Source organism: Mauremys mutica, chromosome 20 (genome assembly GCF_020497125.1).
Source record: "Mauremys mutica isolate MM-2020 ecotype Southern chromosome 20, ASM2049712v1, whole genome shotgun sequence".
Taxonomy (NCBI): Eukaryota; Metazoa; Chordata; order Testudines; family Geoemydidae; genus Mauremys; species Mauremys mutica.
This window is the reverse complement of record NC_059091.1, coordinates 3,281,024-3,302,772: the sequence shown is the minus strand read 5'-3', so window position 1 is coordinate 3,302,772 and position 21,749 is coordinate 3,281,024. Positions and strand designations below refer to the sequence as shown.

At 60.1% G+C, this 21,749-nt stretch overlaps 1 protein-coding gene across 11 annotated transcripts; it reads left to right on the top strand.

The window, feature by feature from the left end:
• Nucleotides 1–1,467: 1,467 nt before the first annotated feature.
• PAN2 (poly(A) specific ribonuclease subunit PAN2) lies at nucleotides 1,468–21,420 on the top strand. Of its 11 annotated transcripts, none has more exons than XM_044995428.1 (27): nucleotides 1,470–1,632; nucleotides 3,187–3,301; nucleotides 4,658–4,905; nucleotides 6,238–6,407; nucleotides 6,777–6,897; nucleotides 7,444–7,521; nucleotides 8,198–8,465; nucleotides 8,742–9,084; nucleotides 9,925–10,021; nucleotides 10,724–10,843; nucleotides 11,373–11,492; nucleotides 11,581–11,709; nucleotides 11,992–12,191; nucleotides 12,626–12,768; nucleotides 13,068–13,171; nucleotides 13,606–13,704; nucleotides 14,494–14,570; nucleotides 15,367–15,508; nucleotides 15,988–16,125; nucleotides 16,359–16,418; nucleotides 17,331–17,421; nucleotides 18,414–18,571; nucleotides 18,779–18,922; nucleotides 19,037–19,216; nucleotides 19,478–19,571; nucleotides 19,964–20,161; nucleotides 20,386–21,420. In XM_044995428.1, the coding sequence occupies exons 3-27, from the start codon at nucleotides 4,795–4,797 to the stop codon at nucleotides 20,418–20,420; spliced, it is 3,420 nt and encodes a 1,139-aa protein (XP_044851363.1). In that variant the 5' UTR covers nucleotides 1,470–1,632; nucleotides 3,187–3,301; nucleotides 4,658–4,794; the 3' UTR covers nucleotides 20,421–21,420. The 11 variants fall into 11 exon arrangements, with proteins under 11 accessions (XP_044851367.1, XP_044851363.1, XP_044851365.1 ...); XM_044995430.1 differs by having other exon boundaries at nucleotides 1,471–1,632; nucleotides 12,629–12,768; XM_044995434.1 differs by having other exon boundaries at nucleotides 1,510–1,632; nucleotides 3,192–3,301; nucleotides 4,605–4,905.
• Nucleotides 21,421–21,749: the final 329 nt, after the last annotated feature.

The following is a 21,749-nucleotide window of genomic DNA, read 5'->3' as shown; positions in this document are numbered from 1 at the left end:
GGGATAGATGGGTGGATGGGGATAGATAGATAGATAGATGGGGTGAATGGGGATTGATAGATAGATGGGGTGAATGGGGATAGATGGGGTGAATGGGGATAGATAGATAGATGGGGTGAATGGGGATAGATAGACAGATAGATGCGGTGGATGGGGATAGAAAGATAGGTAGATAGATGGGGTGGATGGGGATAGATAGATAGATAGATAGATAGATAGATAGATGGGGTGAATGGGGATAGATGGGTGGATGGGGATAGATAGATAGATAGATGGGGTGAATGGGGATAGATGGGTGGATGGGGATAGATAGATAGATGGGGTGAATGGGGATAGATGGATAGATAGATAGATAGATAGATAGATGGGGTGAATGGGGATAGATGGGTGGATGGGGATAGATAGATAGATAGATGGGGTGAATGGGGATTGATAGATAGATGGGGTGAATGGGGATAGATGGGTGGATGGGGATAGATAGATAGATGGGGTGAATGGGGATAGATAGATAGATGGGTTGAATGGGGATAGATAGACAGATAGATGGGGTGGATGGGGATAGATAGATAGGTGGATGGGGATAGATAGATAGATAGATAGATAGATAGATAGATAGATAGATAGATAGATAGATAGATAGATAGATGGGGTGAATGGGGATAGATAGATAGATATCCTTCACAGGATCAGATGTGGACGACTTATGTCCCAGGGACCAGGTGAGGAATCTGCCCCACTCTGTGCCTCAAGGCTGCCCTGGTCAGGCAACCTCTAGAGGGCAAGTTTGGCATTCACGGCCCATTCATACTTTGCTGGGAGGAAGGGTGGAGGGCTCAGGGGTGATGGGCGTTAATTGCACAGTGGGTAACTGTTAGGGGGACATGACTGAGACCCACCAAACTCATGTCACGGAGGGCTCCCAACCTGGATTTTGGCAGTAAGGATGTCCCAATGAGATGCTGTCTTCTGGACTTGCTTGCTGTGAGTTTCATGCTCCCTGGGGCTCCCCAGCTCGCCTTCCAGGGACGTTTTTGTTTGAGGGGGGTTATATATAGTTAAATGCCACTATCCTGGAAAACATATAGCAATGGAAAGATACTGGGCATGGGAGAGCTGGGGAGGGCTCTGGGGATGAGGGTGATGCTGGCCCTTTAAGAAATTCTCGGTGCTGCTGGCCCTTTAAGTCTGCTCGAACTCGCAGCCGTAAATCGAGGGGCTCGGCTTTTTCTGTCCCCTCCGCCTTCCCATCCTGTTCTCTCTACCAAGCTTGCACGTGCCTCTCCAACCTCTTATTCCCGCCTCCACCTCTCTCTGATTGGCCCTCGCCCCTGAGCGTGCCCTCTCATTGGTATCGGCGCCTGCCAGGCGGGGGAAACCCTTAGCTTGAGGAGCGGTTGAACGGGCGGAGTCAGAGGGGCTGGAAGTTGCCATGGCGGCGGCGGTGGGGGGATGGGACGCGGCTCCGGCCCGGGCGGGGGGCGCAGCGACCGGGGGCGGCGGCTGCTGAGGGAGAGAGCGAGCGAGCGGGAGAGACAGCCACCGCAGAGCAGAGGATTCTGGGTAACATCCTCCCAGAGGGACCCTCCCCCCAGACAGCTGTGGGTAACTTGGCTGCAGAGCAGAGGATTCTGGGTAACGTACCCCCCCCCCCAGGCAGAGGGTTGTGGGTATCTTAGCCATGGAGCAGAGGATTCTGGGTAACATCCCCCGGGCAGAGGATTCTGGGTAACATCCTCCCAGAGGGGACCCCCCCCCCACAGCTGTGGGTAACTTGGCCGCAGAGCAGAGGATTCTGGGTAACATCCCCCGGGCAGAGGATTCTGGGTAACATCCTCCCAGAGGGACCCTCCCCCCCCCCCCCCGACAGCTGTGGGTAACTTGGCTGCAGAGCAGAGGATTCTGGGTAACATACCCCCCCCCAGGCAGAGGGTTGTGGGTATCTTAGCCATGGAGCAGAGGATTCTGGGTAACATACCCCTGGGCAGAGGGTTGTGGGTATCTTAGCCATGGAGCAGAGGATTCTGGGTAACATCCTCCCAGACGGGGCCCCCCGTAGAGGGCTGTGGGTAACTTGGCCGCAGAGCAGACGATTCTGGGTAACATAGCCCCCAGGCAGAGGGTTGTGGGTAACTTGGCTGCAGAAGCAGGATTCTGGGTAAATGAGCAGAGACTTCTGGGTAGGAATCACTCTTCGCCACCTCCACATTTGTAACTGAGATTTCAGGACTGGGTTATAAGCCCCTTTCAGCGTCCAAAGGTCGGGTTGAGCCTGGCAGGTCTGTGGCCCGTTGAGGAAGGGCAGGCAGGGGCGGCTCCAGGCCCCAGCAGGCCAAGCGCGTGCTTGGGGCGTCATGCCGTGCGGGGCGCTCTGCCGGTCGCCGGGAGGGCGGCAGGCAGGGTGCCTTCGGCGGCTTGCCTGTGGGAGGTCCACCGGAGCCGCGGGACCGGCGACCGGCAGAGCGCCCCCCGTGGCATGACGCCGTGCTTGGGGCGGCGAAATGTCTAGAGCCGCCCCTGAGGGCAGGGCAGCTGACATGTAATGGGCTGGGTGGGGTTGGTTCTCAGCAGGCAGGTGGCCCTGTTATAATTACCCTGCATCCTCGCTGCCAGCCTCAGCAGAGGGACCAAGTACTGACGAGGCCTGGGAACCAAATGGACATTTGCAGAAAGGGCTTGTGTGTGTGTCTGGAGCAGCATTGCCAGTCAGGGGAATCAGGTCACATGCTTCAGGATCTGATCCACTCCCTCTCCAGGGTCAGGAAGCAATCACTGCCCACCTCTGCTGTCCAGCCTTTCCCAACTGACTCCAGCTCCCCTGCTGTAGTCACTGGGCTGCTCTGAGTTCGATGCAGCGACTCGTTATTGTTACAAGGTCTGCCAGCGTCTAACCGAGGTCCTCTGGTGTCTGTCAAAGAGCCAGATTCAGTATTGTGCTATGGCTCACTGGTACAAAGGCATCTTGGAGATACCCCTGGCACAGACAGCCCCTGTGCCAGGCACAAACCAACCTTGGCACTATCTCTGCAGCACCGCTGGGTCCAGGGGCCATTGTGGAGTGGATTTAGGCCAGAGGAGGGAGGGGAGGCAGTGAGGAGGAGGAGTCATGGCTGGGGTGGAACGGGTCCAACAGCAATGCAGGTTATCCTTGATTGTGCCAAGGGCCTAACTGCTTATCCTCCATCTCAGCGCAGAGCTGAATACACCTTCCCCAGAGCACTCTGGGGGCTTACTGACAGAAGGGCAAAGAACCCCTCGCTAGGGGACTTGTCATCGTTCGTAGCTCATAGATTTCATATTAGAGGTGAGCTAAATATTGACCCTTCCTAGAGACCTCATAGGCCTTTTCCATTCTAATGCCTATAATGCTATATTTATTCCTGGGGCAATTCTGCGCCACTGCACACGTGCAGAATTTATGTCCCCCCGCAGGTTTCTTTGCTTCTCTGCAGAAAAATGACTTTCTGATGGGGAAGCAAAGGGAAGCCGCAAGAGTGGTCATGCGACCCTCCCCAGCAGTACGTTTTGGGTGCCCAGGGCAGCTGGCAGAGAGGTACATCACTGTGAGGCAGGGGGCAGGACCGGGGAAGGCCCGGCTGGTGGCGCTTACCCTGTGCCGGGCTCAGCTGCTAGTCCCAGCTGGGCTGGGGAGGACGGGACTTTCTCTGCCCCTGCACGGCATCTGGGGCCGTGTCAGACCCTCCCCCAGATTTCTCCCCCAGCTGTAGGAAACTCTGCAAACTCCCCCCTCCCCCGTGCTTCCTGCACCCATTGCTCCTGAGCTGCAGGGGGAGGGATCTCTGTACAGGGAGCTGCTTCCTCATCCATCCAACCCCTGTGCTTCCAGACCCCCTCATACCCAGACCCTCCCGGTGAGCCTCGCACCCAGAACCCCCTCAGATGAGCTCCACTCTCCCTGCACCTGGACCACCCTGATGAGCCACCCGCATCCGGATCCCCACCCAACTGAGCCTCAACCAGCTGCACCTGGATCCCCACCCCACTGAGTCCCACTGCTCCAGCATCTGGACCCCTCACTGAGCTCCCTGCACCCAGACCCCCCTGCCGAGCTCTATCCCCCACACGCCCAGACCCCGCCCTTGCTGAGCCCCAGCCACCTTCACCTGGACCCTCCCTGCAGAGTCCCATTACCGTTGCACCCAGATTGCCCCACACAGAACCCTCTCCACCCACACCCGGGTCCTTCCCCAACACTAAGCCCCTCCACACTTGGATCCTGCTTTGCTGAGCCTGCCTGCCTACCCGCACCTGGCACGGAGGGGCAGGGCCCTGGGGTGTTTTTGGGGCAGGCCCGGTCCTTGTGCTGTGTCAGGGTTGGGTGCAGCCTCACTGCTGAGTCCGTGTCCTGGGCGCGGGGAGGAGCTGCAGAGTGATCTCCCTCCTCTGTGCAGCCAGTGGCCTGTGCTCCCCAAGGCCCTGCTGGAGCCACCACATTTATTTGACAAACAAAATTGGCAGAATTTTGCAGATTTTGAAACTTTTGGCGCAGAATTTTGAAATTTTGGGTGCAGAATGCCCTCAGGGTAGATATTTGTTGCTAAGAACACAGGGGCCTTCGTGTTTCTGATTTACCCGTTGTTTTAAAGGGAGACATCCAGTTTCACCATGAATTTTGAAGGTCTCGACCCTGCCCTTGCAGAGTATGCACCCGCTCTCCACCCAGCCCTGGATCCAGTCTTGGACCCTCACCTCAACCCCGCCCTGCTGCAGAATGTGGAGCTGGATGCAGAGGGGGTGCCGTTGGAGGGCATCCCGGTGCCGGAGTCGGTGCACATCATGGAGGGCATGTACTCGGAGCTGCACACCGTGGTCTCCGAGGTGGGGGTACCCGTCTCCGTCTCCCATTTCGATCTGCACGAAGAGATGCTCTGGGTGGGGAACCACGGGGTAGGTGGCGCTTGGGGTTCCTTGTGGCAGAGCAGTCTTGGGGAAGGGGGTTACTGTGGTTTGGATTAGTCACTTGTCTGCTCTGATTTTATGGGCTGTAAGGTTTTTCTTTCTTCCATGTGTCTTGGGCCATTTTCCAATGAGGGAAATGACTTAAGGATTCTTCGGGGATTTCGGGATAAAGGCGAGGATGTGAGACTCAAAACAGAGGGGCTGATCTCTTCTCCCTCCGTTTGTCGGGCGGTGAGTGGATGAACCAGTGAGACAGATGAGAATCCCTCTCTGGATACTGGAGCAGAACGTGGGACATAGGTTTGGAAGGGACCTCATTGAATCCAGTCCTCTGCTAGCGCAGGCCACCCCATCGTAGGAGTATTTACACCAGAACATCTAGTCTGGTAGCCCTTCCTCCCTGCCGTACCACGACACAACATTGTTCCATCCCACCTCCCTGCGGTCCTGCAACAGACCATTTTATCCTCCCTCTGTCCCTCACCGCCGTTCCCTCATCTCATCTGACTTCCTGTGGTGCCCCTGGTCATTGAAATATCTGATTTATAGCCTTGGTCCTATCTGCGTGCCATCCCCCACTCGTTCCCTCGGCCCTGCTGACTCCAGCCAGCCTCCTCCCCAGAAGGGTGACTTTTCCCCAGTGTAGCAGCAGCAGTCTGGGCTGGTCCACCTGCCTCACCGATTCTTCACCCCCCTTTATTAGAATGGGGCTGAGTGCCCATCCTTGTATGTGCCCTTCTACCAGAGAGTCCCACTGCTTTTCCCTTTCCCTGGCACCCCTCCGGTACCCACAGTTCACACTTCCTCTGCCCACTTTGTCGTTGTAACGTCCCTGCTGCGGCAGCAGCTGAGGGTCGGGTGCGTTGTGTAAAGGGGTGACTTGATCATAGTCTGTAAGTACCTAGGTGGGGAAAAAATATTTGATGCCGGGCTCTTCAGGCGGGCAGACCGCGGTCCAAGGCAAGCCAGCGTCTGGCAGCTGCAGCTAGACAGGAATGCACACGCTCTGAACAGGGAGGGTAGTTATCCACTGGACCAGTTCACCAGGGATTGCGATGGAGTCTCCATCCCTGGTAGTTTTGAAATCCAGGTTGGATGTTGTTCTAAAACACGCGCTCTGGTTCAGAGAGGAGTTAGTTCAGGGCAGTCCTGTGGCCTGTGCTAGCCGGGATGTCAGACTCGATGGTCACAGTGGGCCTGTCTGGCTTTGGACTCTGACTCAGTGGCATCAAACTGCATTGTTAGCGTGAGGATGATGAGGTGTTGGAGTGGGTTGAAGAGTCCACCCCAGGCCGGCCTTTCCTCTCCGCTTCCTTTCAGGGTCACGCCACCTCGTTCTTCGGCCCGGCCCTGGAGCGCTATTCCTCCTTCCAGGTGAGCACCAGCGACGACGTCCGTCAGATCCAGAGCCTGGAGAACGGCGTCCTCTTCCTGACCAAGACGAACCTCAAGTACATGTCCCGGGGGGGCCTGATCATCTTCGACTACCTGTGAGTTTCCTCCGCAGGGCGGCGCCTGGCTGTGCTGACAGAAGGAAAGCCTCACGCTGGCCCTGTAGGGATCCTCTCTAGGCCGAGGAGGGAGCCCCGTTCAGTCCTTGGCCTACACAAGGCGGCTGCTAACGGTGATGTGACATGGGCACCTAGGAACTCCTGCAGCTCCCTTCGCACAGGGGAAGGGGAAAAGCTCCCATATCAACACTGACCCGATCCGATCGAGTCTGTGCTGTGGGGGGCCTGCCCCCCCTTTGCACATGGCCCTGCTGGGGGAAGGTGCGCGAAGCAGAGTGTGTCTGGGGGAGGAGGGAGGCCCGAGCCGAGCAGGAGAATGAGTGTTTGCTGCCTCTCCCTTTGCGTCAGCATGGACGAGAGCGAGGACGTGCACAGCCTGCTGCTGACAGACAGGAGCACCCTGCTGATCGGGGGGCTCCAGAACCACGTCATCGAGATCGACCTCAACACCGTCCAGGAGACCCAGAAGGTACCAATGGCCTTGGGTCGGCCTCTGTTCGCAGGCCTGATCCTGAGGGGTACTGAGCACCTTGGCCTCTCGTTGGCTTGGGTGGCAGAGGCAGGTGCCTGGTGCCCCTTGGGGGTCAGGCCCCACTAGGTTTGGAGGGGTACAGCAGGGAGAGGTCTCTCTGCCCCCTATTCTGATGTATTCAGCTTGTCCCAGAGGGGTGCTGGGGAGGGGTTCCACATGCCTCCTGCTAATGCAGAGGCTGCTGCTGGGGAAGAACCCCTCAACGACCCTTTGTCTGCAGATCCCTGGCCCCTGTGTGCAGGCTGGTTAATGAATAAGGCCCCACTAAACAGCAGGGGAAACTGAGGTACAGAGAGGGGTCTGTGACAGAGGGAGGACTAGAACCCCAGCTTTAACCACTAGTTCACGCTGCCTTCCCCCGGGCTGGGACCAGGCTCTGGTTTCTGTGCTGCCAGAGACACGTTTGCCAGTTCACTGCCCCGGAGGCTAGCTGCCATCTCCACTGAGGGTGAGTGTCTCCTCTCTTCACCCTTTCCTTTCCAGTACACCGTGGAGGTGCCCGGCGTCACCATCCTGAGGCAGTCCAACCGCTTCTTCTTCTGCGGACACACGACAGGGAAGGTACCCTCAGCCCTGCTCCTGCCTGGCGAGTCCTCTCCCAGGGACTCTGACGTAGGAGCTCGAGCCGGCCGTGGTCGGGATGATAGAACAGGGCTGCTTGCCATAGGAGGGACCGGACTCGCTGACCCAGGAGTTCCCTTCCAGGGCTGCGTGTCCAGCTCTGGCATAACAAAGCTCTGTCTCCTCTCAGCTGCTCGGGGCCGTACACCTGCCTAGGCAGGCGGCTCGAGGGGAGTGTGTGTTTCTCTGGCACCGCTCCCCCCGAAGGGCACCAAAGCACTTCACACAGTGGCCTTCCAGCCACCTCTGGTGGGGGGCAGCAGCTGATGCTGGAGAGAGGGCTGGGAGGCTGAGTCCGCGCCCTGCTCCTGCGCCAGGCCATCATGGCAGTTCCCATGTATTCAGTCTGTCTTGGGTACCGACCGGCCCCCATCGCTGTCATGGCCTCACAGGGCCCTGATCCCTGTGGTGCAGACGGACACAGAGAGGCTGAGGGACTTGCCGTGGTGTCACAGGCCCAGGAAGTCTGGGGTGGATCAAGGAACTCTACCCCCAGTCTCCCATGTCCTGTGCTAGTGCTCTAACCACTGGCCCTTCCTTCCTCTCCTGTTTGTCCCCCTGTGATCTCCCCCTGCCTCTGTCCCTGTTACCGGTGCTTCCTTTGTGCCACCCCCAGGTGTCCCTGCGGGATCTACGCACCTTCGCGGCGGAGCACGAGTTCGACGCCTACTCAGGCAGCCTGTCGGATTTCGACGTCCACGGCAACCTGCTGGTGACGTGCGGCTTCTCCAGCCGCATGAACGGCTTGGCCTGCGACCGCTTCCTGAAGGTGTATGACCTGCGCATGATGCGGGCCATCACCCCGCTGCAGGTCCACGTGGACCCTCTCTTCCTCAAGTTCATCCCCACCTACACCTCCCGGCTGGCCATCATCTCCCAGACAGGTAGGCGGTTCGCCTTGGGCTCCCTAGTCCTTGGGTTTAGTCCGGATCCTGTGGAACCGCAGGTTCGAATCCAGCAAGGTCTGACTCGGCCCTTGTCTGGCAGCTCAGCGGAGTGTCTTGCAGAGCTCCAGGAAGGGGTCCTTGTGTCTGGTCTGTAAAGTGCTGTGGGATCTCCGGATGGAAGCCGGTGTGGGGCCTTATCGGTGTGAGGTTTGCTGGGAGTCCTGCGCTGTGCCCCAGACCCCCTCCCTGAAGCCTCTCTGCTCTTCCCATCAGGGCAGTGCCAGTTCTGCGAGCCCACGGGCCTTGCCAACCCCGCTGACATCTTCCACGTCAACACGGTGGGGCAGCTGATCATGACCTTTGACGTGTCGGCCAGCAAGCAGGCCATGGTGTTCGGCGACTCGGAGGGCTGCGTCCACCTCTGGGCCGACTCGCCCGAGGTCACCTTCAATGCCTACTCCCGGGAGACCGACTTTGCCCTGCCCTGCATGGTAGACACCCTGCCTCACCTGGACTGGAACCAGGACCTCATGCCCCTTTCTCTGATCCCCGTGCCGCTGACCAGCGAGACGCTGCTGTCAGACTGGCCTGCTGCCAACTCCGCCCCTGCGCCCAGGTAACTCATCAGGGCTCTCGCAAAGAGCATGTAAGTAGCCTGTGAGCTCCCCCAGACGGCCAGATGTCCCGATTTTACAGGGACAGTCCCGATATTTGGGGCTTTTTCTTATATAGGCTCCCATTACCTGCCACCTTCTGTCCCGATTTTTCACACTTGCTGTCTGGTCACCCTACACCTCAGACTTGGTTCCCGTTTGCTCTCCTGAGCCAGGCAGGATTGGGCCGGGTCAGGTACTGAAGGGGAAAGAGCAGGGTGCTTCAGGAAGTGGTACTGACGATCCAACAGGAGACATTCCCTCCGGAGTCAGTACCGAACCAGTGCCCCAGCCTTCTGGCCTGATGAGTTGTAATTCTGAGGTCCTGGTTGCTTGTGGTCATGGGAAATCCCACGGCACTTCCTCAAGAATCTGTGTGTTGCCCTTGGCTTCCTGGTCAAATTCCAATTTAGGTAATTACATTCTGTGTATCTAAATATCCCCTTCCCCAGCTGACCCGCTTTAGTATTCTCCTTTGGCCCTGTCCTAAATTGCTGTGCAGTCAGCTGCTGAGTTCCACCCCAGAGGCAGCTGCAGTAAGTGAAACGCCATGCTCCGCTTGGTGGTCTGGTGGCGATTCGCCATGGCACAGAACCCCTCACCTTTAGCCCCGGGGCTGGCCTTGGCCATAGAGAAGCCAAGGATCGAATGCATTCCAGGGAACAGTCCTGTCATCACTTTGGCTGGGAAGGTGGGAGCCGGTGTCTGGGGTGGAAGTTGTACAGCTGCTCTCTCGGTTCTGTGAACAAATCCAGGACGTGTCAGCACCTCTGGCTGGTCGTTGAGTTGTGTGTGTTTTGTAGGCGGGCCCCACCTGTAGACCCCGAGATCCTGCGCACCATGAAGAAAGTGGGTTTCATCGGCTACGCACCAAACCCAAGGACCAAGCTCCGGAACCAGGTGTGCGTACGCGCGGATGCGAGTCCTGAGCCTCTCTCTGCCAGCTGGGGATGTGCACAGCTGACAGCAGCAGGATTCGTGTAGTGTTGCTGGGCGTGGTTTGAACAGCTGCTGTGTTTCACCCCAGAGGGGGCTGCGTTTCGGTGGCGGGTGAGGTGTTAATGTGGAATGGGATTCGAAACAAGTTACTGGTCTCGTTGCTGGGGTGAACGGGGGAAGTTCTGCATCCTGGGCTATCCAGGGGCTCTGACGAGGTGATTTTCAGCGGCGTTTCGGCTGCGACGCCTCGTGACGTCGCTTTTCGGTGGCATTTTGGCGGATGCTTGTCCACCGGCCAGGACGTGGGCGCAGATAGATGCCCCGGTGGGCACCATGGCACCCGCGGGCACCACTGCCCTAAACCAACCCTTGGCAGACCACGGATTTGTGGTGTTTGCACCAGCAGTTCCACAACCATTTAAAAGAGCACCAAGTGCTGTAACGAGTAAGAGGAGGAGCTTTGGCAGAGGTGAAGGGACGTGTCCTTTCCCTTTGGTGCTTTATTCCTTCGCCCCGTTAGTTGATCTGGGCCCCAGACCCAGCTGGGGGGCTGGGCTGGGCTGGGCCAGGCCGTGCGTTGTTTGTGTTGGAGGTTGCTTGCTCCGGACACACTTGGCCTCGGCACTAAGCTGCTCTGTCCCTTTTCCTTCCTGCCTCCCTCAGATCCCGTATCGGCTGAAAGAGCTGGACAACGAGTTCGACACTTTCAGCCAGGTCCCCGAATCCCCAATCGGCCGGGAAGAGGAGCCTCACCTCTACATGGTGGCAAAGAAGTACAGGAAGGTCTGACTCTCAAGATCTGCCCGCGGGGCTTGGGGCTTCGGGGGAGTGGAGGGGCCAGGTGAAGCTGTAATGAGGTGTCACAGGACGGATCAGCCAGGTGTGCCCCAAGGGTCATGCGTGACCAGCCCGGAAAGGCAGCCTCCAGCCCATGCGACCCAGTGGGGAGGCCCAGTTCTCCGCCCCCCCCCCAGAGCCCTTCCTGTCCCAGGTGCCTGTACAGAAAGCGGGTCCCCCTCCAGGCGGGAGGGTAAAAGAGTGGGCTGGAGCCAGCACTTCTCACTCGTGGTTTGATCCTGAGTGGTGCTGAGTGCCCCGGGGGAGGTTCGCCCTGACAACCCCGCGGGTCTGACTCGTGATGTGTTAGCATCGCTTCTGATTGTGTATTGGGGTGTGCTCGTGTCAACGCTTGTGTGTTCGCTGAGTGCTCTCCCACACACAAGTGCTTGTGCAGGCGATTGTGTGTTGGTGCAATCGACCAGCTCAGGGCCAAGGGTTTCCCTCGTTTCTGAGGATTTCCTCCTCTGTCCAGGTCACGATCAAATACTCCAAGCTGGGCCTGGAGGACTTTGACTTCAAACATTACAACAAGACCCTGTTTGCTGGCCTGGAGCCCCACATTCCCAACGCCTACTGCAACTGCATGATCCAGGTGAGCCTGGCGCCCAGCCCCTCCCCGCCAGGGCTTGCTGCGGCCTTCCAGCGCACCCCGCTCACTTGCCCTGCCGCCGCCTCCCCAGGTGCTGTATTTCCTGGAGCCCGTCCGCTGCCTGGTCCAGAACCACCTGTGCCAGAAGGAGTTCTGTCTGGGCTGTGAACTGGGCTTTCTCTTCCACATGCTGGACTTGTCCCGGGGGGACCCGTGCCAGGTACGTGGGGAGCAGATGCCAAGCACCAGGGCTGTTGGGGAGGGGCGGTGGGGGGGTGCTTCTTGAACAGGGTTCTGGAAGTCTGACTCGGGGCTGCACTGCAGGGACTCGGGCGAAGCAGCCGGCAGCGTCTCACTTGCTGGCAGATGAGATCCCCAGGAGTTTGGGGAGGAGAGGGGGGGCACTTGGCACCATCCGGAAGGGGCCACGTTAAGGACTTTGGGTAATGCCATCTCTCCGGTTCTCCCCCGCCCCGATGCTCCAATCCTTCCCCTCCCCCAGGGAAGCAACTTCCTGCGTGCCTTCCGCACCATCCCAGAGGCGTCCGCCCTGGGGCTGATCCTGGCCGACTCCGATGAGGCCACGGGCAAAGTGAACCTGGGCCGGTTGATCCAGAGCTGGAACCGCTTCATCCTGACTCAGCTTCACCAGGAGACCCAGGAGCAGGAGGGACCGCAGGCCTATCGGGGTGTTGGCAGCAGGTAACCCCTTCCCCCCGCCCCCGCTGCTGGGCTAGGAGGGGGAGCACCCCGCCCGGGGCTGGGCTTAGAGGCTGTCTGCGGGGGGCTTTGCTGTGGACCAGCTGCGGGAGCTGGGCACGGTGCTGGCTCTCCCACAGCCCACGCTGGTCTGATCCCGGGCACAGAGCCACCAGGGCTCTGAGCCCTGGCCTCTTTGTCACCCCTCCGTGGCTGCCCAGAGGGGTGACGGGCAGTGTCCCCACTGAGTCAGCTCCGTACCCACGCCCACTCCTTTGGGGTTCCCAGGATCCTGTTGGCAGCTACCACCTTCAAGTGCCCAGGCTGGGAAGGGCGTGTGGGGGCCTAGTGCCACGCTCTCGCCCTGCCAGGCCTTGAAAGGCTCCGGCGTTATCAGCCCCACCCCCGCTGACCCGGGCGTGCTTCCTTTGCTCCAGCAGCTTTGGGTCTTCAGGGGACTCGGTCATCGGGCAGCTCTTCAGCTGCGAGGTGGAGAACTGCAGCATGTGCCGCTGCGGCAAGGAGACGGTGCGAGTCTCCTCCACGCTGCTCTTCACCCTCTCCTACCCCGAGAGCAACGGTAAGCGCGGGGAGCGTGGAGAGGGCTGGGGGGAGCGGGGCGAGGGGGGATGGTGGCTACCCTGTGCCTTGTAAACCAGGGCGCAGCTGACGCTGGCTCAATCTTCCTTGGGTTCAGGAGACCGAGGGGGACTTTTAACCCCGTGGTGGGCCCCACCTTTAGCAGGTGCTGCCCCTGAGGAGTGAGTCAGAGCCCTGTCCGGAGTCTGGCGGGTCAGATTTACATCCGGACTCAATCTCTGGGGATTCCTGTTTTGATTAAATGAAACTGTTCCCCCCTCCCCTCACATCTGCCCTCAGATAAAACCAGAGATTATGAGTTTGCCCAGATCTTAAAGAGGAGCATCTGTCTGGAGCAGAACACCCAGGCCTGGTGTGAGAACTGTGAGAAGTACCAGCCCACGGTGAGTCTGGGAGGTGGCCGCTCGCTGCCTGCTTATCCCCTTCATTGCGGGCGTCAGCGGGGCAGGGGTGGAGCGGTGCAGCTGGCGAAAGGTCCCTGCTCCATTCGCCTGGGCGATGGTCTCCCCAGGGAAGCCCAGTCTCTGACCGGACAGTGCAGAGAACTCGATGGGAGCAGGCCGGAGGGGCTAGACGGGAGCTGGGTTCTGAGCCTAGCACCAAGCCCAACGCTGGCACTGCAGCCTCAGGCAAGTCACGTCCCTGCTCCGTGCCTGTTTCCATCTCTGAGAACACGGCTAGCACTGACCCGCCTGCGAGGGGAGCAGGAAGCTTAGAGGGCAGGGGAAGCGCAGTACTAGCCTGGTGTCCATCTTCCCTTCAGGGCCACTGGCAATGCCCCTTCCCACCCGCCCTCTTTCTGTCTGTCCTCACGCAGGTCCAAACCCGGAACATCCGCTGCTTGCCCGATGTCTTGGTCATTAACTGCGAAGTGAACAGCTCCAAGGAGGCAGATTTCTGGAAGACGCAGGCAGAGGTAGGGGAAGTGTTTGGTTGAGTGCAGGCCGGTCTGTTCTCTTGGCAGCCTCGGGTCACTCTGTGCAGGATCTGCTGGCAGTTTGACCACAGTGCGGTTAGGGTGACCAGACGTCCCGATATTTAGGTGTTTGTCCCGATATTTCGCTCCGCCGGCGGACCCCCTCCTCCCAACCCCTGTGTCTCCCTCTCATCTGGTCACCCTAAGTGCGGTCACTGGGTGTGACTGCATCTCGCTAGCTCAGGGGCTGGAGTAGCAAAGTAGCACCGCAGACTAGTTGCCTGAGTAATCGCCCAGGGTCCCGGGCGAACTTGTACAGCCTGAGCCGTAGCATCCCCTGCAGTGCCGTCCCTGCTAGTGCGGCTCCGTGGAGACGAGCTGCCGTCGCTTCCCATGGCTGTAGGACAGACATACCCCTAGAGGGATTTTCTTTGATCGTTATTCAGCAACATGAACTTTCCGAGGATCGATAAATCTTATTCCTAACCTGTCCTCGTTACCTTTGAAAGATGCGCTTGTGGGCGATCAACCTCTGAGCATTGTCTGTGTCTCAGTTTGATTCAAATTACAAAACTGGTTCCCACGCCTTCTAACCACTTTGTTACTCTGCCCTGAGGCTGTCTGGCATTTTGTCCACTGAAATGATTTCCCATGCTTTGTTTCTCTGTGCCACTCATGTCGCGGGCTCTGTCCTTTTCCCAAAGTCAGCTGTCTCCAGCTACACGTTCGTGTCACAAGCGTCTCTCCCCGCTCCTGCGCTGATGCTTTTGCTCTGTATTTTGTTGCCAGTACGCCTTTAAAAAAACAGTGATGAAGAAAGGAGGCCTTGAAATCCCCAAGAGCAAAGAGATCTCGCTTGGAGAATGGTAGGTACTTGCTGGTGGAGCACAAATTGGCTTTTGTCCATCTTAGAAGTTTTGCCATCTGAATCCTTCCCGTGGCCTCAGAGAACTTGGTGCTGTTTTCCCATTTGCCAGTGATTTCATATTGCCTGTCTACAGCACCTAACATCCCAAAGTGCTTTATAAACTGAAGCACGAACGGTGCACACTGACATGCAGCCACCTCTGGGGTGGGATGCAGCAGCTGCTTAACGGCACTGAGCAGCACCACCCAACAGTATAGGAAACACACGAAGTGAGGAATCTGCCCAGGGAAATTGTGGGAGCAGAATGTAATTCATGTTTGCAGGCTTAAGCCCTGTGTAACGCTGTGTTGTGAACATTCACCTCCACTGGACTTTGGCCAGACGCGATCCTTTCTGACCGTTAGCATCGGGACCTTGGCTTTACATCTCCCCATAACCTTCAGCAGCCTGAAGTCACCCTCTGGCATCAGTGGAGTTACACCAGGGGCGCATCTGGCCCCGAGGCAGCGCTCCTGCTGCCTGTTCCACGCCCTCGGTCTCTTGCAGACTAGGCTTCCAGGGATCACCCTCCTCCGTTGCTTTGACCATCTTCGATTGGCACCTTCTAGCCTCTCTCCCAAGAGGTCAGGACCGGATCCTCAGCTGGTGTAAATCAGCGCAGCTCTGTGGACTTCACTGGCGCCACCCCAATTTACCCCCGCTGGGGATCCGGCCCTCCGTGTCTGAAAGTCCCAGAGCCTCTCCCCTCCCTCCTGGGTTCAAGGTCTGGAATTCCCTGTGTCCTTTCCTGGCAGGAAGGACCTGGGGAACGCCGAGGCGGGGCACTCGTACACCTCCCTCGAAGAGCTGAAGAACATCTGGATTCCCCATTCCATCCGGATGAAACTGACCAAGAACAAGGAGCTGGATGTCTGCAACTGGAACGAAAGCGATGAGGTAGTGGGTTCCCTGGCTCCGCCGGGGTCGAAAGTCCGTCCAGCAAGGTCGAGGGCAGAGAGAGGGAACTGCTGACCGTGGCCGCGCTTGTAGGGGCGCCAGCGGGCTCCCCCCGGCACGAGGGGCTTGCAGCGCCTGGAATGTTGAGGCTGGAGTCGAGATGGAACTCGCTCACCGAAGCGGGTCCCCCTTAGCCGGGGGTCTGCGTGCTGGGGAGGCCTGTGTCACCTTTCGCTGGTGCCAGGGGACTGCTGTGCCCCCACTGGCCCGATGGCAGAACTTGGGCACGGTCGGGAGCGGCTCTGGCTTTGCCAGGCTCTGCGGGTTTGTGTCGCGGCCGCGGGAGCTGCCTCTGCCAAGGTGATTTCCCTTGACCCATCGCACGGGCTTCCCGTGTCATGAGCTGCGTCCATCCGTGTCCTGGTCAGCCAGTTCCCAGCAGATTCGTGTAACCGCCGGGGGTGGGTTCTTCCTTGCAGCTGAGCTCGTCCGATGACCAGGACTCGACGTACATGTACGACCTGATGGCCACCGTTGTCCACATTCTGGACCCCCGCACCGGGGGCAGCCTGGTGGGGCACATCAAAGTCGGGGAGACCTATCACCAAAGGAAAGAGGTGAGCTGGGGAGCGGACCGAGCCCACCTCTCTCCCAGCCGCCATGCCCAGGCTGCCGCCCACTGGAACCCCAGCCCCCCCCGGGGAACCCCCTCTTGGCTGGGTGTCTCAGGAAGGGGGCCATGTTCCAGAGGGGATGGTGCCTGGGCCCCTGGGTGGCTGCTGTGTTTGCCTAATAAATACAGCGCATGACCCAAGGTTGCAGACCAACCCGGCCTCTCTCTCGCCCCCAGGGGGTCACGCACCAGCAGTGGTATCTCTTCAATGACTTCCTCATCGAGCCTGTGGACAAGGTAAGGAGCCTCATTCCACGGGCAGCCCGAGTATCAGAATCAACCCTCAGGATGCCCCACTTCTCGTGGCACCGTGCGAACGGCCTGGCCAGGGAGGCAGCATGGCCTAGCGGGCAGAGCACTGGACTGGGGCTCAGGGTACCTGGCTTCTCTTCCCAGCTCTGCCACTAACCTGCTGGGTGACCTTGGGCAAGTCACGTCCCTGCTCCATGCCTCAGTTTCCCCATCTGTGAAGCAGGAATAACGCTCCTGACCTCCACTTCCAGATCTGCTGAGGAGAAGAGCGTGATCAGCCCACAGCGGCCGGGGAGAGGCTGCTGCTGCTCAGCGCAGCTGGTTGTGTGTTTTACCGAATGCTGCTGCTGGGCTGTGAAGGGGGTGGGGGGCTGCGGCAGCAGCAGGGGAACGGCAGAGACTTGGGCTTCCACCAGCCATCAGCCCCCGGGGCTGTAAGTTGTCGTGTCTCCAGCTGCCCAGTGTGAGATCTGCCCATTCCCAGCTGGCCCCGATTGTCCCCACACTCCACAGTGGAGGGTACCGGGGAGAGGGAGCCGAAAGGAACCCTAACCCCTGTGTCGCCCGCATGGGTGGTGGGGGCAGTGCGTGTCACCTGTGATGGGACCGTGTGTTTCTGTGTGGCGGAGGGTTGGGGGTCTGAATTTGGGGTGGGGGAGATGTGGCGGGGACAGGGACAGAGAGCGCCCCCTGTTGGGATTCTGCTGGCAGGAGGGCTGGATTTAACCCCACGCCCCCATTCATAGAATCCTCTGTAGTGTGCAGGTGCGTAAAGCTCGTTAAGTTCTGCTCTGTCCTGCTCTGTGGGGTGTGGGGGAGGAAGCCCTTCTCGGAGCTCAGCCCCTGCCAGCCCCGGCCCCCGAGTTGTCCGTACACACGTCCCTCCCTCTGTCGCAGTGCGAGGCGGTGCAGTTTGACATGAGCTGGAAGGTGCCTGCCATCCTGTACTACGCCCGAAGGAACCTCCACGCCGAGTACAACCTGACCAGTGAGTGTCTGCGCGCAGGGCTGGGGGGCGTGTTCCGCGTCAGGGCCGCGTGTGTGGAGCCCTGGGCCTGTCTTCAGCTCGGGTTACCCCGCCGGAGCCAGCCCAGCTGAGAGGTTGTGTTAAGGGGACAGTCGGGAAGCGTGTCCCTGCTGTGTACTGGCTCTGCCCTGCCTGGCCGGCCAGCTAGATCCAGCGTAAAGCAGCACTTCCCTCCAGCTAGAGATTGGGGCGCGGAGGGGAGTTGGGTTAGGGGCAACCCCCGGGTCATGCCCCGAGCCCAGAACCAGGAAGTGAAACTGACCAGTCCAGCTCCACCATCCCAGCGAGCTGCGGCACAGGAAGCAAACGAAGCAGCAGAATGGTGGGAAGGGGGCCAGACCCTCCGCTGGTGCAAATCAGCATCGTTGGCTGCAGGGGAGCCCGGTCATTTCCACATTCTCTCGGGTGCTCAACGATCCCCTAGAACGGCTTCTGCCAAGGGACACAGAATGGTCCCCAACGGCCCCCGGAGCGGGGCTGGGCTGCAGGGGGAGCCGTCCCACCGAGAGCCTCGCTTGTCCTGTCCACGTGGGCTGGGCCCCTCTCTTGGGCATGGAGCCCTGCGTGCTGGGTTCGCCGACGCCTTTTCCATCTGTGCCGCCCGGTGCGTGGTGGGTCGAGGGCAGGGGACCCGGCCGGGCAAGGCAGCTGGAATTTCTCTGTCCATCAAGGCCCCAGCTCCACACCTGCTCTGGCAGGGCTGTATCCTCGGCACCCGCAGAAGCTTGTGTGACCCCATAGAAACGGGGGCTGATGTTTGGATGGAGGACAATGGTCCCTGGCCTTTTCCCTCTGGAGGGCATTGTCTCCTTCACGTGCTCCAGCTGCCCTGAATGCCAGGCAGCCCGTGGGAGCCCAGCCTGGCCTGGCCTCTTCTGCTGCGAATCCAGCAGCCAAGCGCCCGTCTGACGTCGCGTTCTCTCTTCCCCACCCTTCCCCCTACTGCCTCGAAGTCAAGAACCCGATCGAGGCCAGCGTGCTGCTGGCCGAGGCCTCCCTGGCTCGCAAGCAGCGCAAGTGCCACGCCACCTTCATCCCGCTCATGCTGAACGAGATGCCCCAGGCGGGCGACCTGGTGGGGCTGGACGCCGAGTTCGTCACGCTTAACGAGGTAGAGGCCGCAGCTGGGACGGACGTTGGTGTTTGGCCGGGGTGGGTCGGGCGAGAGACGGAGCCGTGGGGTCCGGAGCCGTCCTGCTGGGGTCTAGCAATGGCCAGAACCACGGGAAGTCCCGATGGCTGAGGCCCGGCTCCTGGGGAGGGGGCAGCGAGGGCTGGGGGGGCTTCCCCTGCCAACGGCTCCTGTGACCCTGTGCAGGAAGAGGCCGAGCTGCGCAGCGACGGCACCAAATCCACCATCAAGCCCAGCCAGATGTCCGTGGCCAGGATCACGTGTGTGCGAGGCCAGGGCCCCAATGAGGGGATTCCCTTCATCGACGACTACATCTCCACCCAGGAGCAGGTACCCGCCACGGGCGTCCTGGCTGAGGGGGGGCTCCCCGACACTGCCCCCACCCCCCTGCAGTCACCGGCCCTCTCCCCACATGCCTGTGATCACCGGCCCCTCCCCTTGCAGGTGGTGGATTACCTGACCCAGTACTCGGGAATCAAGCCGGGCGACCTGGATGCCAAGATCTCCTCCAAGCACCTCACCACACTCAAGTCCACCTACCTGAAGCTGCGCTTCCTCATCGATGTCGGGGTGAAATTCGTGGGCCACGGGCTGCAGAAGGACTTCCGGGTCATCAACCTCATGGTGACTTTCCCTTTGTAAAAGCCTGGGACATTTCTCAGCCCCTGCAGCAAACACGCCTTCAGTTCCCTTCCCGCGTGGGGGTGCGCTCGCAGAGCCCGGGGGGACGGGGGAGACGGGTGAAGCACTGGGCAGTGTGATTGCCGGGGGGTGGATGATTGGGGTGGAGGGTGACGATGGCATGTGGGGGACAGGTTGGGGGTGGGTGGGATGGGGGAGCCAGCCCTGCGTCGATGGGTGGTCAGACACTCTCTGCTCTCCCAGGTGCCCAAGGACCAGGTGATCGACACAGTGTATCTGTTCCACATGCCGAGGAAGAGGATGATTTCTCTGCGCTTCCTTGCCTGGTACTTCCTGGGTTAGTGGAAACGCCTAGATCGCAATCGGCCCAGCCAGGCAGGGCTGCGCGGGAGCCCCAGACGGACGCCGGCCCCATCGCCCGGGTACAGGGCAGCGCTGGCTGCTTGCGATGTCGCTCGGAGACGAAGGGCACCTCTGGCCCCACCCTGCTTCTGGAGCGCTGGGGATGGGGGCTGCTGCTGCGGGTCGGGATCGAAGGGCAGCAGTAGGGTGGTGTGTGGGGAGGCCAGGACAGGAGGGGCTTGGGTTGAGAGTCAGTCCATCAGCAGAGCTGGCGTGGGGATGGGAGCAGGGGGCTCCCTGGATTCAGCAGCAGGACGGGGAGGAATCCCGGTGTGTGGGTTGGGAATTGGGGCCCTCTCTGACCGGAACCCTCCCTGCATCCCCCAGACCTGAAGATCCAGGGCGAGACTCATGACAGCATTGAGGACGCCCGGACGGCCCTGCAGCTCTACAGGAAGTACCTGGAGCTGAGCAAGAACGCCACGGAGCCGGACGACTTCCGCAAGGTGCTCAAAGGCCTTTACGAGAAGGGCCGCAAGATGGACTGGAAGGTGCCGGAGCCAGACAGCCAGAGCAGCCCCAAAAGTAAGGCCCCCCCCCCCCCGTGTGTGCAGTGAGCGAGCCCCCCGGAGCGCCTGAGCGGAGAGCGAACCTGAGCACTTGGCGGGCTGAGAGCCTGCAGGGGCAGGCGACGAGTGTCCCCACCCTCTGCTCCGAGCTGTTCCCCTCCAGAGTCCTGGGGCTCCCGTCCTGTGCTGGGGCGTGGGGCCTGGCGCGAGCTGACCCGGGCGTCTTTGTGTCTCTGGCAGATGCTGCGGTGTTCCCGGCTGTGCTAGGGCTCTGACCCGGCGAGACCCCGCTCTGCCCCCCTGCGTGTTCTCTGCTACCGCCCAGCCCCGGGCCCCGACCGGTCTGTGACCGCAGATCACACAGAAAACAAATGCGGATTTCAAAACAAGGGACGAGGCTGATTTTCAGCTGGCAGCCAGGCGCACCCCGGGGACCCTGACATCTGCTCCTGTCCCAGGCCTGGCTGCGGGGACACCACGGGCTACCCGCTGTCCAGGATCCCCCCTCACAGACAGTCACTGCTGGGATGGCTCCAGAAGGCCACATCTGCCTCCAAGTCTGCCAGCTGCCCCGTCGGCCTTCCAAGCAGGGACAGCTGTCGGTGCGTCTCCTTCACCGTCGCACGTGCATGTGCCACTTCACAAGCGTCCCGGGGCCATCGGCCCGTCTCCTGCGGTGCTGCGGCCAAGCACCAGGCCCCTGGGCTTCAGGGTATTTTAGATAAAAGCTGCGTGAAGCAGGGAGGGGTGAGGATTGGCCTCCCGAATTTGCATTGGGCGTGTCGCTGTCACCTCGGTACCAGCCTGTTGCTTTGCTGAGGGGTGGATTGTTGAGGCAGGCCTGGCTGGCTAAACTCTCCTGGCGCGTTAATGCCAGCAGGACCGGAGCTGCTGGGCGCGTTCCCGGACTGCGACCGGCCCCAGCCCAGTGCCCACTCCGGTGATAATGTCAAGTGGACGAGTGGCAGGACGAAGACGCCGTGAACTCGCATTGTCGCGGCGTCAGCACCAAGAGGCACTGGCGTGTAGGGATGCCGGGCTGTGCCAGGAAGCCAGAGCAGCAGCCTGAGGGTCTGCTCCATCCACGCTGGACTGGCAGGATCACGCGTAGATCCCAGCTGGGGCTTGGCCCTGGGATCAGTGGAGTCGCCCCCTTTGCACCCTCTGCTCTTTTTAACCCCCCCCCTCCCCTGTATTCTGCGAGGGCTGAGGTGCGCTCGGCCATCTCTGGCATGTACCAAATTCATAAAGTGGCCAGCCGGTGCCTTCAGCATCTGCCTGTGGTCCTGTCTCCTCCTTTCTCGTTGGTTGGTGGTTCTGCCCTGGCCTTTGCCCACTGCTGATCCCAAAGTGCTTTACCGGGCTCCCCCCCTCCAGTGTTACCCCTCGGACAGAGGGAGTTGGGGGAGTCACTTATCCCCAAGGTCACGCTGGGAGTCAGAAATTGAACTCAGGATCCTGCTCCAGCCACTGGACCGCACTGTCTCTCCGATAGCAGCCAGAACAACGTACTGGGGCGTTAACGAGTGGCTGCAGCTGTGTGCACCCCGCAGCCTCCGTGTTTGGCTGCACTGGGGGGTTGTGCAGACCCCTCGTGTGGAGGA